Source organism: Gymnoscopelus microlampas (genome assembly GCF_963454915.1).
Source record: "Gymnoscopelus microlampas genome assembly, chromosome: 8".
Lineage (NCBI taxonomy): Eukaryota > Metazoa > Chordata > Actinopteri > Myctophiformes > Myctophidae > Gymnoscopelus > Gymnoscopelus microlampas.
The window spans coordinates 27,669,418-27,687,667 of record NC_139945.1 but is presented as its reverse complement, the minus strand read 5'-3'; the positions used below and the strand labels follow the sequence as shown (position 1 = coordinate 27,687,667).

The window sequence follows — 18,250 nt, the reverse complement described above, 5'->3', positions numbered from 1 at the left end:
AATGAGTACTTTTACTTTTGGTACTTTAAGTACATTTTGATGCCAACACTTTTGTACTTTTACTCAAGCACATTTTGAATTCCGCACTTTTACTTGTAACAAAGTATTTCTACATTGCAGTATTGATACTTTTACTTAAGTAAAGCAATTGAGTCCTTTTTCCACCACTGCCGATAGGGTTGCCGGGACATTACTATCTGCCAGCGGCAGAAGACTGAGGCTTAAGTACTGTAGATGTATACAGTATATTTATGCCCAGTCATTTTGGAAAATACACCTGAATATCTTAATTGAAGTATTAAAGCTGCAAGCAGCGATGGCCGGGTCCTCGCACCTAGTCCACAGGGGGAGGTGAGGTAGCCGCCCTGCTGTTAGCACGGATCAACATGATTCCAAACATAGGAGTAGTTTGTAAAAGTACTGAATAGCGACAATAATTTCCAGTCACCAGTATTTGAAGCTGTAATTAAGTAAAAAAAAAAGTTTTAATACATGTTCAGCGAGTTTGAGGTGGATCTGATTATCCTCTTAGGAGGAGTTTGTTAAAGTACGACCCATGTAAATGGCATAACATTCACTAAAACGCCACAATAAATTCAAAATGATGGCTGATGGTTGTAGGTCATGGTCGTGGCTCAATGCAGCCTTTTTGTAAGTCTGGAAATGATCAGTATTTCCCCTAGGATAGAGCTGTAGCAGTAGGTGGTGAATAATTATATTGTGTGTAGTTTTCCTTTGTATACATTTCACATATTGACAGCTGTCTTCTGGTCACGGTGGCCCTGTGGACCTTCAGGCGAAACACTCTGTGCATGGGCAATAGAGAGGCTTCTGTCTTTGTACGCAAGATCATGATCATTTATGTATTTATTCTGGCTGTGAATGAGTTAAGATGGATCTCACAAATGTTATTTCACAGATGTTTCCTTGCATTCCAATCAAATTACATTAATGTAAACTCCATTGCGCAATGGTGTTGCTTTCTTGACAAAATTAACACATCTACAAGGTATCAACACGTTGCAATGCGACGCACTAATAGCTTGTAGATCTGTTCTTTTTGGGAAGCAATGCGGCCTATGCGGAGTGATAAGTTGCAGGACTATTTTTCCTACGGCAAATAATAGTTCTGATCAGCGTTGGTTTGCTTCAATGTTGACATCTACCTGGTGCTTGTTGTAACGTGTTATAATTCGCTGAGATGATTAGGCCTGTCACAATGATTACATAATGGTTTAATCGCAATTATTTGAGATAATCGCAATTATCTAGCATAATCGTCATAATCGTTTCCATGTTGAAAAATGTTCATATATAATAAAAAAAATAGCAGAAATAGCAGATCTACAAGCTTACAACGCGTCACTTTGTGACGCGTTGTAAGCTTGTAGATCAGCTATTTCCACTATTTGTAATAATATAAAATGATTAATTATATCAGTAATCTGCCCTCTGCAATTTGTGATTACGAAGCCTAAAACGCAAACAGAAATTAAGTTTGTATTCATAATTATATGTTCCAATGTTCAATGCTAAAAACATCGTTAATCGCAATTATTTGTGTGACAATTAATCGTCAAGTTAAGTTTGTAATGGTGACAGCCCTAGAGATAATCAGGTAAGTGCCAAGTTAATTAGAGTGGCACTCTACAATTCACGTGACGGATGATTTTTTTGTGTTGCTCGGCATCATGCCATCATTACGTTATGGTGGGTTGTGTTTTTAGCTGCCACGCTGCATTGAGTTCACATTCAGCTATATCTATATATAAAAGGGGTCCCTGGAACAACATTTTTTGAGATTAGGGTCCGTGGCCAAATACATATCATTTTGGGGGTCCTTGTCATGAAAAAGTTTGAGCACCACTGATATTATAGCAACATACGGTTTTCAGATGTTATGTTGTGCGTCGTGCACCAAGGAGAGTGAGCGCTTCCTGAGAGGAGACGGGCAGCGTTTATAGCCCAAGGCTGATCAGGACACTGTTGTCAACACTTCTCTAATCAGACCACAGATGTCATCACTTGAAGTTGATTGAGAATGTGAATAGGCACATGGCCGTGGTGCTGTCCGTGGTGCTGAAGTCTCTCTCTCTCTCTCTCTCTCTCTCTCTCTCTCTCTCTCTCTCTCTCTCTCTCTCTCTCTCTCTCTCTCTCTCTCTCTCTCTCTCTCTCTCTCTCGGACCTCGGAGACCTCGGCTCGCCTCTGTGACTGCGCCTGTCGGAACAGAGGCCACAGCAACACTTCTCAGGGTTTTTGGATCGGAAACTTGGCATATTTAGTGATGGAGGAGGTTACTGGCAGTGGTGGAAAAAGTATTTTACTTAAGTAAAAGTATCAATACTGCAATATAGAAATACTCCGTTACAAGTAAAAGTCCGGAAATAAAAAAAATACTTGAGTAAAAGTACATAAGTATTGGTATCAAAATGTACTTAAAGTACCAAAAGTAAAAGTACTAAAATGTTTGAAAATAGCAGACCTACAAGTTCACAGTGAGCTTGTAGATCGGCTATTTTCAAATAGCCGATGTATAAAATAGGGCTAAAGTGGTTAATGTATGTTTTATACTGGAATAATTGATAATTGCAAAGTAACTAGTAACTAGTTTTCAAATAATTGTAGTGGAGTAAAAGTACAATATTCGCCTCTGAGATGTAGTGGAGTAGAAGTAAAAGTACTGAAAATTAGAACAAATACCTCAAAATTGTACTTAAATACAGTACTCGAGTACATGTACTTACGTAGTTACTTTACACCACTGGTTACTGGTTGGGTTAGGATCAAAGATGTTCCTGTGTGTCTGTTTTTGCGTTATTGGTCCATGTTGTTTGTGTGAGAGCCCTTATGGCACCAATCACTGTCTTCTTCTTTATGGGTTTGCAGTATATTTTCGGGCCTAGCATGCATTGTTATATAAATCACTGAACATGTGGATGTTTATTTAATGTGAAAATGAATGCCTGTCATGCAGTTTTCTATTATTATTGTGAGGATTCTTAAGAAATTCAAAGTAAACACACCCAAAGCCTCAGGCTGCTCTTGTCATTCCCAGAAGCCATCCATGTCCTACTTCCCTTTGTATTTTCTTTGTGTGTGTGTGTGTGTGTGTGTGTGTGTGTGTGTGTGTGTGTGTGTGTGTGTGTGTGTGTGTGTGTGTGTTATATACAGGTAATTGCCATATAGCTATGACATATCTGCTGCTCTGTAGACTGCACTGCACACTCTAGGCATGTCACATTAGGCAAACATTCTGCCAAAATTGGTGAACATTCAGAGAAAATAACAGATCTACAAGCTCACAACACATCGCAACATGGCATGTTGTGAGCTTGTAGAACGGCCATTTTCATCCCCTGAGCAAGCAGGCGTGCTCTATTAGTTCAGTGGTAAAAATGTACGCGCTTCTATCCAGATTTGAAGGTGTTTTGGTTAGTGCCATGCAGAAGAATCTAACCCATTCAATCCGGGAACGCATCTGATATGAGCTTGTAGATCTGCTATTTTTGAATAGCCCAAAGTACAAAATAATGGTTATAGGTAAAGTCTAAAATGACACAGATGCGTTCCCGGATTGAATGGGTTAATCCAGTTGAGTCAAGCCCCCCCCCCCCCCCCCCCACCCCACCCCAAATTGTTATTCACTATACCTCATGCCCTTGATTCTGATCATTAATGTCAGTCCAATTTGAATACTTAATTATGTTGCCCCACCGCATCCCTGCAAACTACGGGGTAACTACTTTCTGTTGGGAGACGGGCCATTTTTATACGGAAGTAAGGTTTACCCTGTAATAAATTATAGTGACCTGTAATATAATGTGAAGCAGAGCCTCATTCCAAGTGAAGAAAAATTGAGGGTAATAGGCTGATTTAAACAAGGTTTCTAGCTTGTTGTGGCTCATACTAAATGGATTTTTGTTTTATTATTATTCACAGGTCTAAAAATGTAGCCTGTTAGTTCTTATTTCATGCTGTTGGTCAGAAATGTTATCTCGGTAGTATAACTACTATATCACATTGAGTGGTTATACTTTGTAACCCTCCTAGTGTTAATTTTGACAGCAAATTCCGATTTAGACTTAGCCTTAGTCTTTTGAATAACACACCTTTTAGTTGTAGTCCCATTTTAGTCTTCTGAAATTGTGCAGTCTTAGTCTAATCTTAGTCGACTAAATGTCAAAATATTTTGGACTAAATACAGCTGGATTGCGGTCAGGCGCAAAAGGACAAAACAGTGATCATGGTGAGATCCCTGCTGATCCGAGCGGTAGCGCCCGCGTCCACCGTTCCCGTCTGTAAAGAGATTTAGTATTTTAGTCTTAGTGTTAGTCAATAAAATCAACACTGCATGGTACCTAAATACCAGTTTTAATTTTGACAGAAAATACTGATTTAGTCTTAAGTCTTTTGAATAACACACCATTTAGTTTTAGTCCTGTTTTAGTCTTCTGAAATTGTTTAGTCTGGTCTTATTCGACAATAAAAAAATATTAGTCTTTTAGTCTACGACAAAATTAACACTGTATCCTTCTCTCTTTTGTTGACAGACATGGTTGCTGTGGTAACACAGATCCTGAGAATGGACATGTCGATCAACCTGTACATGTTCCATGGAGGGACAAACTTTGGCTTCATGAATGGAGCATTTGCCATTGGAACTCCAGCTCCCAAAGCAATGATAACCAGCTATGGTATGTATGTATGTATGTATGCTCATTAAAATCTGATTGTGGACACACAAGAGAATTGGTGTTAGCAGCACTAATACATTATGGCACTAACTGACAAGTATAGGTTAAGGTTATCCCAAAGGGCCACACTCATGCTAGACAAAAATAATCATTATTTTCTGTTCTGTAAGGTACTTGTCATGTTACCGTACATTGAGTGGTCCCTTCTGACATCGGAATGTCATGTTACTGTACATTGAGTGGTCCCTTCTGACATCGGAATGCAAAGTATGTTCTCATTGGGTAGGCAAAAATAAATGATTCATAAAGACTGTGGAGCATGAGTCCACACAGCAGGGATTTAATCCATTAAGTCCGGGAACCAAGGCCCCAGAACCCAGTGGTTGCATTGAAGCGCATTGGACATGCTGGCCATTCATAGGTACTGCAGCTGGGGCCACTGTACATGAACGTGCGAAAACGCTTTCGACCAATGGGCTCGACTCACGAGCTTGTGCACGGGGCTGCGCATCGAGGCGACGCAAAACGCGTCACAGAGGTAACACGCAGAAGCCCCAAATAGGCCCCGCCCATCACATTTCCAACCCAGAAGAAGGGGTGAATTCGCCTCATGCGCTGGGTGAGCAAATCAATGCAAGTGGATGGGAGGGGATATCCGGTGCCGCATTGTGAGCTTGTAGATTGGCTATTTTCAAAAGATTTTTAGCCATTTTACACATTTGAAAACCTGTAAAATGGGACATTTTTTTGGTACTTTAAGTCCATTTTGATACCAATACTTTTGTAGTTTTACTCAAGTGCATTTTGAATTGCAGTCTTTTACTTGTAACATAGACCCCTTAACAGACGACGTCACACTGATAAGAACCAGTATGCGTGCAACCGGTATGCGCTCAATGAAACACATTCTGTCAGGTCTCGCTAGGACGCGCCTCACTAGCCAACACACAAGAGGGGGTTGGGGTGTGCTGAAACCAGCACACCCCGAAACAACAGGTTGAGAATTGATTGCGTGAAACAATCACCTGTGCATCCAATCTCAATGTTGGTAAACACATAATTGGTCTATGGTATTTTTATATTGCAGCATTGATACTTTTACTTAAGTAAAACAATGTAGTACTTTTTCCACCACTGTGTATAAAGGGAATATTCTTCTTAGGGCCTGTAGATGGTGCTATCTCTCCTTTATGTAGCCTGACCTTAGGCTGAGCTGTCACATTTGAATACTGAGTGCATGATAATGAATTCATTACCTAATAAAATGCATGGGAAATGTAAATGAAAGCTGGTACAATGGGTTTTATATAGAGCCATATGAAATCCGTGTTAACGGAATCGCGGACGGAATCGCGGAAATGACCAATAAAAATGGAATTGGAATAAAACACGGAATATTGCAGAATTTGGAAATTAAAAAAAAATCGCGGTAAATTTTTTTTTTTTACCGCGATTTTTTACAAATCCACGGGACACCACCATTTTGCATGGCCACATCCTACTTTATAAACAGTAAAATCCACGTAGAAATAGTCTTAGAAAGACGATAGAAACAATAATACATGGGCGACGCCATTTTGCGCATGCTCAGACCGAATTAGACCGAATTATTTTGGGAACATTTTTGCGTATAACACAACAAGGGCCATGTATGGACTGTTATATCTTGAACATTTATTCATTTCCACTTACCAGACACTTTTTTAATGGTAAAAATGAGCATAAAAAGCAAAATACAGAATTCAGAAATATTAAAATGGAAAAAACAGAATTTGGGAAAAAATAAAACGGAATTGGGAAAAAAATAAAACGGATTTCATATGGCTCTAGTTTTATATCCCTCCTCAAGGGTGCTTAACATTGTTATGACCTCATTCCACCAAAGAGAAGGGGGGGACGAGGACGGGGACCCCTCCAAGTGCTCACCGTCAGCGGGGACAGCCAACCTCTGTCCTTGAACGTGTCTTCATGGCTGTGTTTACGTCTCCATATACTATATCTTTACCGTCTTCTTGCTGAGCCCCCCCCCCAAAAAAAAATAAATAAATGTGTGAGGCAATTTGAAACCAGCGGTGGAAAGTAACTAAGTGCATTTACTCAAGTACTGTACTTAAGTACAATTTTTAGGTATTTGTTTTTACTTTACTGGAGTATTTCCAATTTTCAATACTTTTACTTCTACTCCATTACATCTCAGAGGCAGTAACTTACTAGTCACTTTGCAGATATAAATCATTATATTATAAAACATACATTAACCACTTTAGCCCTATTTTATACATAGGCTATTTGAAAACAGCCGATCTACAAGCTCACAACGCGTCACATCGCATTGTAGATCTGCTATTTTCAAACAATTTAGTACTTTTACTTTTGGTACTGTAAGTATATGTTGATGCCAATACCTTTGTACTTTTACTCTAGTAACATTTTGAACATGGGCCTTTCACTTGCAACAGAGTATTTCTACATGGCAGTATTGATACTTGTACTTAAGTAAAAAAAATGTGAGCACTTTTTCCACCACTGTCTCAAGATGTGTGTGACGGGTGGAGTGTCAGCGAAATCATCTGCCACAGAGAGGAGACGCCCCGCCGCTCTCTCTCTCTCTGTCTCTGTCTCTGTCTCTCTCTCTCTCTCTCTGTCTCTCTATCCAGTGGTGGAAAAAGTACTACATTTTTTTTACTTAAGTAAAAGTGTCAATACTGCAATGTAGAAATACTCTGTTACAAGTAAAAGTCCGGAATTCAAATTCATTGTGCAGAATGTACCATTTCACAAGTTTTCAAATGTATGTCTTTAGATCAAAAGACATACATTTGAAAACTTGAAAACAAGCTCACAATGTGTCGCATCGCGACAAGTAAAGCTCGAATACCTCAAAATTGTACTTAAGTACAGTACTTGAGTACATGTTACATTCTACCACTGCTACCTAGCCCCCCCCCCCCCCCCCCCCCCCCCCCTCTCTCTCTCTCCCCTCATGCCTGCTGTTCTGATATAGCGCATTATCTTTCAGATTACGATGCTCCATTATCCGAGGCTGGGGATTACACCACCAAGTATCATCTTCTGAGGAACGTATTCAGCCGCTTCTGTGGTGAGTGTCTGTCACTGTGAGGAACCCCCTATGTTCCTCTCTCTCTCTCTCTCTCTCTCTCTCTCTCTCTCTCTCTCTCTCTCTCTCTCTCTCCCCCCCTCTACTACCTGCACAGTAAAATCCTCATGGTGTTCATTTAACTCTAAAAGAGTGTAAAGATGGACCCATCGTTTTGGGTGATTTAAAAAAAATTTAAGTTGGCCTTTACAGCCTACTGTTTTCAAACGTGTTAATTAATTAAGTATTCAATCAATCAATCAATCAATCTTCAATATTCAAACAGATTCAACTTTATGCTATCATTAGGCCTGTCACAATTATTACATAATCGTCTAATCGCAGTTATTTGAGATAATTGCAATATTTTTTCCATAATCCGTCATAATCGTTTCCATGTTAAAAGATTTTCACTCATTTTCAAATATATAAAAAAAAACAGAAATAGCCGATCTACAAGCTACGCGTTGTAAGCTTGTAGATCAGCTATTTCTGTTTTTTTTTTTTACATGTATAAAACGTATCAAATATGTCAATAATTTCTTTGTATATTTCAGTTATTTGTCAAATCTTCCCTGTACATTTTTTTACTAGGAAGCCTAAAAGGCTTCATATGTTCCAATGTTCAACGCCAAACTCACAATTAAATTGTTAATCACAATTATTTGAGTGACAATTAATAGTCAACTTAAATGTGTAATCGTGACAGCCCTAACTGTCTATCATAGTTAAATTAGCACTGAGGAGTTCACTGTGTATTGCTGTGTCCATATTACACTACAACTACCGCACAACCTGCTCTCTCGCTCTCACTCTCTGTCTCTTCCTCTCTCTGTCTTTGTCTCTCACTTTCTATCCTCTCCTCTCCTTTTATGGAGGCAAAGAAGAAAATGTCGAGAAGTGGCAGATGTAGAACAGTAGTGGGACAGGACAGACTACTAGCCAGTTAAAAGAGCAGGAGAAGTCAATTGTAAAATGTTTCAGTTGAGGGTCGATCTTCTCGTCTACTCAGGCTTTTGTGATGATCACCCCAGACAGTTTTTAAATTACTTGATTCAGTATTTTGATATTTGGTATTCATTATGTCAGACACGCCCCCTTCCTATACGAACCCATAGTAACTTCAAACTCCATTTTAACCATGTAGATTCATCGGAAACACCTGTCCTTGGTTCTGGTGACCTATATTGTCCTTGGGGCCGTGTTTTTTCAATTACTTTTTTCATTCAATTCATTTTGTATTTTTTGATTTCACCCAAAAAATATAAAAGAAAATATTGAAAATTGTAATTGAAAAAACACGGCCCCCTCACACATTAGAAGGACATTATCAGTCACCAGAACCAAGAACGTGTATTTTCAATCAATCTATCATAGCTCGTCTACATGGAGTTTGAAGTTACAATGGGTTTGAATAGGAAGGGGGTGTGTACAACTAATATTTAATATTTAAATACTGAATCAAGCAATCTAAAAACTGTACGGGGTGCTCACAAAAAACAGGGTAGACTTTACAATTACCCCAGACATGTTTGAAAATAAAATATCCCTTTAACTCACTGGTAAATGCATGAGTCAGAGTAGATGTTATTCACTCATGCATAATGTGGAGGAGTTTCTGTCTCTTCAATGAATCTCTTCTGTTGTTGAGGGGCAGTTCAGTTCTGTCCCTGGAATGAGTGTCATTAGAAAATGTGTTTTTAAAAATACGCCTCTCTCTTCCTCTCTCTCTTTGTCTTTGTCTCTCTCTTCCTATCCTCCTTTCCTCTCCTTCTCTGGAGGTACCTGCTTTAGTAAGGTCTCCTTAAGGACCTATTTTGGCCAAGATGTAAGATTTATTTCAAATATAAATGTGTGTGTGTTTGTGCTGGCCACATTTTGGGGAACATTTTAGACATCAAACCAATTTACTGGGGACCAGTGGTGTAAAGTAACTAAGAACATTTACTCAAGTACTGTACTGAAGTACAATTTTTACGTACTTTTACTTTACTGGAATATTTCCAATTGTCTATACTTTTACTTCTACTCCACTACATCTCAGAGGCAAATATTGTACTTTTTCTTCACTACAATTATTTGAAAACTTTAGTTACTAGTTACTTTGCAGATATCCTATAATACATTGGAAAGATGAAAAGCCATAATTTCCCCATGTCATTGTTTCGCAGTAAACACAACAACAACATATCACATGTCACTAACAACACAAGCCACAACGCGCGCAATTAATTTACGGGTGCAGTGGCCACTTTTCATGGCTCACCACTCATTTGCCTCCTCGGAGCATAATTAATTGCGGCCAGCACAAACTCCCAACATTACGGTTGAACATGTTGTTCCCTAGCGTCACCGCCGACCACCGCCGAGCGACACCGAAACACCGCGGGCCGGACAACATCACGGGTACACCATTTTGTTCCCTTTAGCGTGAGCACCGACCACCGACGCAGCCGCCATTGAAATCTCCCCACAACAACAACACACGCGACCACTCCGCTTCAACCCGCGCCGTTGCTTTCACTTTAGTCATGTCTCTATCACACCACACTCACGGTAATATGTCCGTCATTCACGTGCCACGTACATCCCAAAGACAACATTATCAACAACGCCACAGTATTCACGGAGAAACAACGTTGCCAGGTTGCGCGTGAGAAATAAGCAATCCGCTCTGTGAATTTTCCTCCATTTGCCTCCATTCCTCCTCGCTCAAAGTCGCTTACAATTAATGGACACGGCAACATTGTCCACTCTCTCTCTCAATACAAACTCATGCTCACTCGACCATGCTCCCTCCACACAGAGAGAGAGAGAGAGAGACAGAGAGACCTGTTGCAATGAACGTGTACATTATACTAATGTATAATAGGGCTACAATCTACTTTGTACATTTTGATTATTATTTCAACACATATACATTATTAAACACTTCAGCCTATATACTTTTCAGCCATTTGAAAATAGCAGATCTACAAGCCCACAATGCGTCGCAATATATTACTGTCCAGTTGCCTGTGCCCCCCGTGCGCGCCGGGCGCCCGGACATCTAGTACATTACATTATAAAACATAAATTAACCACTTTAGCCCTATTTCATACATAGGCTATTTGAAAATAGCCGATCTACAAGCTCACAAGGCGTCGCATCGCGACGCCTTGTGAGCTGGTAGATCTGCCATTTTCAAAATAATTTGTACTTTTACTTTTGGTACGTTAAGTTTTCAAATAATTGATTGATTTTGTACTTTAAGTACATTTTGATACCAATACTTTTGTACTTTTACTCAAGTCAATTTTGAATTCCGGACTTTTACTTGTAACAGAGTACTTCATTGCAGTATTGATACTTTTACTTAAAGGGGCTACACCATGAATTCAAAAAATATATATTATATATAAATATTGCCCCCTAATACGTTTTAAACAGGTTGTAAGCCTAAAAAACACCCAGATATTTTTTCTCACAATCTGACTGTCTGTCATTCCAAGCTTTTTCAGCTGCAATACCAAAACGTCCTATTGGGCAGGGGGGGAGCTACTGAGCAATTCTGTCTGGCCATCGTCAATGCAAAATCAGTGCAAGTGACATCACTTGCACAGCCATTCTGAAATGGCCTGTTCAGACACGCCCATTCAGGAAATCCATGAAATGATCATGAATGACTGAATGTTAAAAAACAATTTTTTTTTGGGTACAAGAGACACTGGGGAGAGCAAAAAATACAAAAAACCTAAAAAAAAAAGAAATTCATGGTGTAGCCCCTTTAAGTAAAACATTTGAGTACTTTTTCCACCACTGGTTTCACCATGCCTGGCATGATACTGTAGTTACAGTATGATGTAATAGCACAATGTGTGTCTGCATATTACCCAATAAATAAGCTAGTTTGACGCCAGTTTTGACACAAAATAGGTGTCCCCAATATTACTGCAGTTTCATAAGAGTTTGGTTAACGTTGGGGTTAGAGTAAGGGAATAATTTAATGAATATACGTCAAGGCAATGTTTTACTCAACTTCTCACTAGTGTTGTGTGTTGGGCGTAGAGCTCCCCAGTGCTTTGTGGCCAGGGGTGGAGAAGCCTTGTGTTTTGCAGGGAGGGAACACATGCCTGACAGCAGAGTAACAATTTGCCCACCATTACAGCAAAAAGAAGGTCATTTGAAGGCTGGCTGCGAGTGATTCATTTGTCTGCTGAACAAAACAACGACCCGAATAAGAGACGCATAAACTAAGAAAGAAATAGTTGGAGCAAAAGCACTGCTTTCAGCTCGGCATCCGCACACACATGACCTAATTCTCTAATCAGATCAGTTTGATTTCTTACCATTGTTTGGCTCTGAGTTCATATGCATAGTGTGAGTCACTCCCTTCCCTATGGCATTGTGATATATAGAGCAGTGTATTTGCATAATTCGGCATGAATTTAGATCCTTAGATGAATGTTTTTTGTTCAATGATGACACATGACTCCTAAAATAGCTAATATAAATGTTACAGTTTAGGATTTTGGACTTTAGGATTGTTTTAGTATTTCTTGCATTTCTACAATGACACTGTCTCGTGGACTTCAGAATTCACCATAAATAGTATGATTGGAAGCCCTCTGATGTTCATGATTTATTTCATGCTTTTCATTCAGTAATAAGGATAACACTAGCATTATTCACATAGCCATTTCAAAACAAAGGGCTCAAAAATGTAAATGACTTAAAAGTAAAGTACATTAAATACTCTTTATAACATGCAATACATTGTAAAGCTGCTAAAATGCAGCCTTACAATATTTAATATTTGGAGCAGTAGTCTACAGTGCTGACTTTCTATTGGTGAAGGTGTCTTTATTAAGGTAATTCTGATGTAGTCAGCACAAGGTTGCCAGGTAACAAATGGTTCATCTGAGTTCTGGTGGCAGTACAGTTCGCTCACAAGGGATGCTGCATTCTCACTTCATGCTATTAGTGTTTATTATTTTAAAGTAGCTTTACTAACAGCAATGGACACGACAAACATCACAACAATTTTTACAGCAAAATTACAGTCTGTAACTACAACCAATGGTGGTTTATGTAGCTGCAGCAGTGTGTTTTTTGCATTTAGCCTGACCATTCTAGACTGCATCTATTGTATAATTGCTGTATTGTCATTGGTGATTTATTACAAATATGTTTTAAGTGAGATATTGCCACACTGATAGTATAATGTGCGACTGTGTCATTGAACAAAAACAACATCAACTACTGTATGTAATTATTGAAGTGCTGCTTCTATTGTGAATTATTATTCCATTCAAACATGCTTTTGTTGATTTATATTGTGTCGGCCAATATTGTTGATGCTGCTGACAAAATGTAATGTAATGTAAACGCTGAAAATAACAGATGGTCAATTTGAAAGTGTGATGTGTTTTTTCACTTTAGTTATTGTTTAAAAAAAGAAAATAATTCTTAACATTCATTTCACCACAATTTATTCCCCTTGAGCAATGAACACGGTAACGCCCAGAATTTTCCTGGGGAGGGTGCAGACAACCAGTGGTGGAAAAAGATCATTTTTTACTTAAGTAAAAGTATTAATACTGCAATGTACAGTGACAGCGCTACCGACTGCACCACTGTGCCCTAATTTCATGTATTTATTTAATGTTTAAACAATAACTGAAGTTAAAAAAACACATCACAGACATACAGTGAAGTATAAGTTAGGCTTTTTAGTGGCCAAACTGCTATTGTTCAGTGGCATGGGGAATCAAGTCAACCCATTCTGGAGGCAGCTGTCAGTGTCTCTGAACGCTTTAACACTGTTGAAACGGGCCCAGAAGGCACGGGCAAACACTGCTAATAAACACAATTTTGTGGTTTTGAGAGATGTGTTTATGATTGCTTTTGACCAGTTTGCAGGCCCAGTGTGGTGGTGGTGCTAAGGTCAACATGCGAATACCAAGTGTTTTTGTATGTTCTGTGCTTATGCTGAGAAAATCGAACAATTTACTAATGTTTTTCTTTTCTTTTCTTTTTTAAATTGAAAAGTACAGAGTTTTTTTCCCCCTCTCATTCTCTTCTATCCCATGTTTCTCTATACCACTGACACTGTCTGTCTATCAAATGATCCCACTAGATCTATAATTATTATAATATCTCAGTAGCAGACCGCTGTTCTGCCTCTTTTTTACGTTGCCTTGGAAGCAGTATCTCGTTAGCTAATAGAATAATTTTAAAATCCATATGTTGTGTCAAATTATTGATTTTGTGCATAAGCAGCAATATAATGAGAACAACAATGTACAGTGAGCACAACAATGTACAGCGAGCCTTGTCGGGCCTGTCGGGCCTGCTTTACGCTGTCTGGGTTAATTCTACATTATTGACCGACTCACTGTGCATGAACTGTCACAATTATTACATAATCGTCTGATCGCAATTATTTGAGATAATCGCAATTATTTTTGCATAATCGTCATAATCGTTTCCATTTTGAAAAATGTTTCATTACATTTTCAAATATATAAAAAAGCAGAAACAGCAGATCTACAAGCTTACAACGCGTCACTTTGTGACGCGTTGTAAGCTTGTAGATCAGCTTTTTCTGCTTTCTTTTTTTACTTGTATAACATTTTACCCATGTGTCAATCATCTATTTGTATATTTCAGTTATTTGTCATGTCTGCCCTGTGCAAGTTTTGATTAGGAATCCTAAAAGCCTTCATATGTTCCAATGTTCAATGCCAAACAATTACATCGTTAATCGTCAACTTAATGGTAACAGCCCTACTCACTCTTACCTGACTACTGGATATCCTCTCATTTCCTCCTTGTGTTTTAGTTGAGCCTCTTCCTGAGCTTCCTTCTGTCCAGGAAAGGAGAGCGTACCCTCCTGTTGTCATTCTGCAACACCTGTCACTGTGGGACAGCCTGCACTTCACTGACAAGGTTAGTTACAGAAAGACAGTAAAAACAGTCTACTGACAATCAGTGGTGGAAAAAGTACCCAAATGTTTTACTTAAGTAAAAGTGGCAATACCACAATATAAAAATATATTTAAAGTACCAAAAGTAGAAGGTACTCATTGTGCAGAATGTCCCATTTCACAAGTTCAAAATCTATACAAATCTTTTGAAAATAACAGATCTACAAGCTCACAATGCGTCGCGATGTGACGCATTGTGAGCCAATACTTTTGTACTTTTACTCTCAAGTACATTTAGAATTTCTGACTTTTACTTGTAACGGAGTATTTCTATATTGCAGTATTGATACTTTTAGTTAAGTAAAACATGTGAGAACTTTTTCCAACACTGGTGGGGGTACCCTTGAACACCACATTCACATGGTGGGCATTTTGTTTTGACTTCATTCTTGTACCATGGGGACATAAAAAGGCATGAGGAGAAATACAAATGACCGCTGTGTGAAAATGGTCAATGCACTTTGTTACCTTTGGTACTCCAAATAGTGGTTCTAAATCAGTTTTTTACTGGTCAGCTCCCAGGTGTGAACGGACATGTCTGTGTGAACGGAATGAAAAATATTATGCTTCTTTGGTGAAAACCCCTATCTGCAGTGGTGGAAAGTAACTAAGTATATTTACTTAAGTACTGTACTTAAGTACAATTTTGAGGTATTTGTACTTGGTTATTTCCAATTTCTAGTACTTTTACTTCTACTCCACTACATCTGAGAGGCAAATATTGTACTTTTACTCCACTACAATTATTTGAAAACTTATGATATTATAAAACGTACATTAAGCACTTTAGCCCTATTTTATACATAGGTTATTTGAAAATAGCAGATGTACAAGCTCACAACGCGTCGCATCGTGATGCATTGTGAGCTTGTAGATCTGCTATTTTCAAACATTTTAGAACTTTTACTTTTGCTACTTTAAGTATATTTTGATGCCAATACTTTTATACTTTTACTCAAGTAAATTTTGAATTCTGGACTTTTACTTGTAACAGAGTATTTCTATATTGCAATATTGATACTTTTACTTAAGTAAAGAATTTGAGCACTTTTTTCACCACTGCTTATCTGGATAAAATGATGAAGGCAAAAATAATGAAAAGTAAACTCCCATGTGTAGTAGATGCATGCATGCATGCATGCATGCATGCGTGATATCTTGTCCACTGGCCTAGCTCAGATATGCACGTTCATGTTCAAGACAGATGTACTGTAGCATGTCAGTCAGTAGCGTGCAACATGAATTGTTTACTCCCCATTGCAATCATTTGCTTCCCTTTGCAAAAAAATCTTTACCCCCGACCAGGCATTCTTCAGTGGCTACAGAGCGAATGTGAGCTTAGCTTAGTTTGCTATTCTGTATGTGTGTAGGTGGCTAATTGTTTCATAGCAGGAATAGTTTTTTGTTCTGAAGAGTGTATAATGTACATCCCAAGGGCATTCAGACAGAATGTTGCTGAATAGAATAAACTCTCCAAGTGTATTGCTCTCCAAGACCACTTTGTTTGAATATCCAGTCAGATTTATACCTGGTTGTGCATAGAGGTACCCTACCGGCAGGTGAGCCAGTAGGGTGCAACAGCAGTGGCAAACAGAGGGAGGAATTAATTGGCACTAGACCGGCCAATTCTACTCAGGAATGATGCCAGTTGGAAACTTGCACCTGGGAATGTATGCACCCAGTTATGCATACCCAGGGGTGCACATAACTGGTGTGCTGGTGCGCTGGTGCGCAGGTGCGCATGCGCACCCAAAATAAATAATGCGCGGCACATCAGACGATGCAAGGCGCTTTTGCGTACCAACAGCTGGGACAGGAATTTCCAAGCTTTTATTTTTTAGCAAAACAAAAAAAGAATAGCCTGGAGATCGAGGCTAGGAATTTACTTCCTGAAGCCACACTCACACAATCACGCTAAAGCACGCGTCGGCCCCATGTACAGCCGTTACAGGAGGCGCAGGAGGAGGGGACGCATGCTGCACGTGATTGTGTGAGTGTTGCCTCGCATCCTTACACACAGACACGCTGCGACTCGCAGCTCGCTGCACGCAGCTCGCTGCACGCAGCCAGCAGCGGCTGTTAGAGGCACTCGTCACCGATGATGAACGCACCGTAATGGTGCAAAATATGCCGTGAACGTCCCAATCTGGCGGATAAAAGCAGCGCAGCACAGGGCACCAACCTTGGAGGGTTCACCAAACGTCTAAAAAAAAAAACGGCGGAATTTGGAAGCAGAGTGTCCTTTCTCCCCCCCCCCCCCCCCCCCCCCCCCGTTGACAAAACTGTCCCGGTGGGCACCGTGCTGAATCCCAACCCCCCACCCCACCCCTCCGTTGACAAAACGGGACGGGACCATTTATTTGGTGCTCACCGAGTCACATCTCCAGGTCCTCTTCTGATTACTAGACCTAAAAAGTTATGTGCACCCCTGTGCATACCCTTTGTGCGCATTGTACCCGTCTCACTGTCATTCAAAAAATGCTGTAGTATTTTTTTCAAATTGTGGATATCACATTTTTACATTTACTTACTTAAGGTAGGGTAAGTGATTTTCTTTGGTTAAAATAAGTGTTAAATAGCTCTATATTCTGATAGTACTCATTGCTATAGAGTGTTTGTTCAGTAACAGGAGTCTCCATGTCTCTCCAGCTCTTTATTAAACAGAAAATGCATTTTCAGGTCGGGTACCAATTTGATCCAACAGAATAGTGATTTCAGTCAGGATACAGATAAAACAAGTGAAATTGGAAGTGATGACACAGATAAATCAGCAGACCCAATTGGAACTGGAACACTATCAAAATGAAGCTGATAAATGGGTACTCTCTCCTGATTGGCTGAAATATTGTCACCTACCTGAACATGTATTTTATGTCTATCAAAGAGCTGGAGAGACATGGAGACAACTGTTACTGAACAAACACTATACTATAGCAATGATTAATATCAAAATATAGTGCTTTAACCAAAAACAAATTGTTTTCACCAAAAAATATCACTTACCTTACCTTTACTTAAAAACAACATATTATACGTAAACTTCACTGATAATAAATATTTATTGAAATACTTCAACCATGTGGCAGCAAAAAGTGCATACAGGGTAGGGAAAGTTCTATATATTGAAATTCTTTATTCGGAATAACCCCTTGAGATGAACCATCTCGTTTTCAAGGGGCTCCGCAGTTACAGAATACATAATAATACATTTAAGAAACAGAACAAAACAAAACATAAATAAACAGGACAATAACAACAATCAAGGGGGGGAAACAAGACAAAACATACAACAATAACATAACAACAATACACAAAGCACATACAGTACATGAATTATTGTGTCATAGATCTGTTACTGATAATTAGTGAAAACATGAGCAGGTAGTCTCCATGTGAGAGGACAGCGCCGTTTTAAACAATTGAGGAGATGATATTGAAGTACAGAACATGTTGACATACCTCTTTTTAAAAGGTGCCTTGTACAAATTA

General features: G+C 39.1%; 1 protein-coding gene across 1 annotated transcript in view; it reads left to right on the top strand.

Annotated features, from left to right (window-relative positions):
- The window catches only part of LOC311050119 (beta-galactosidase-1-like protein 2), a 43,233-nt gene that overhangs the window by 15,206 nt on the left and 9,777 nt on the right, over positions 1–18,250 (top strand). Inside the window, exons 10-12 of the mRNA XM_084064082.1 lie at positions 4,552–4,695; positions 7,715–7,795; positions 14,617–14,723. Of these exons, the coding sequence (XP_083920208.1) occupies positions 4,552–4,695; positions 7,715–7,795; positions 14,617–14,723 (332 nt within the window). The remainder of the gene's footprint in view (positions 1–4,551; positions 4,696–7,714; positions 7,796–14,616; positions 14,724–18,250) is intronic.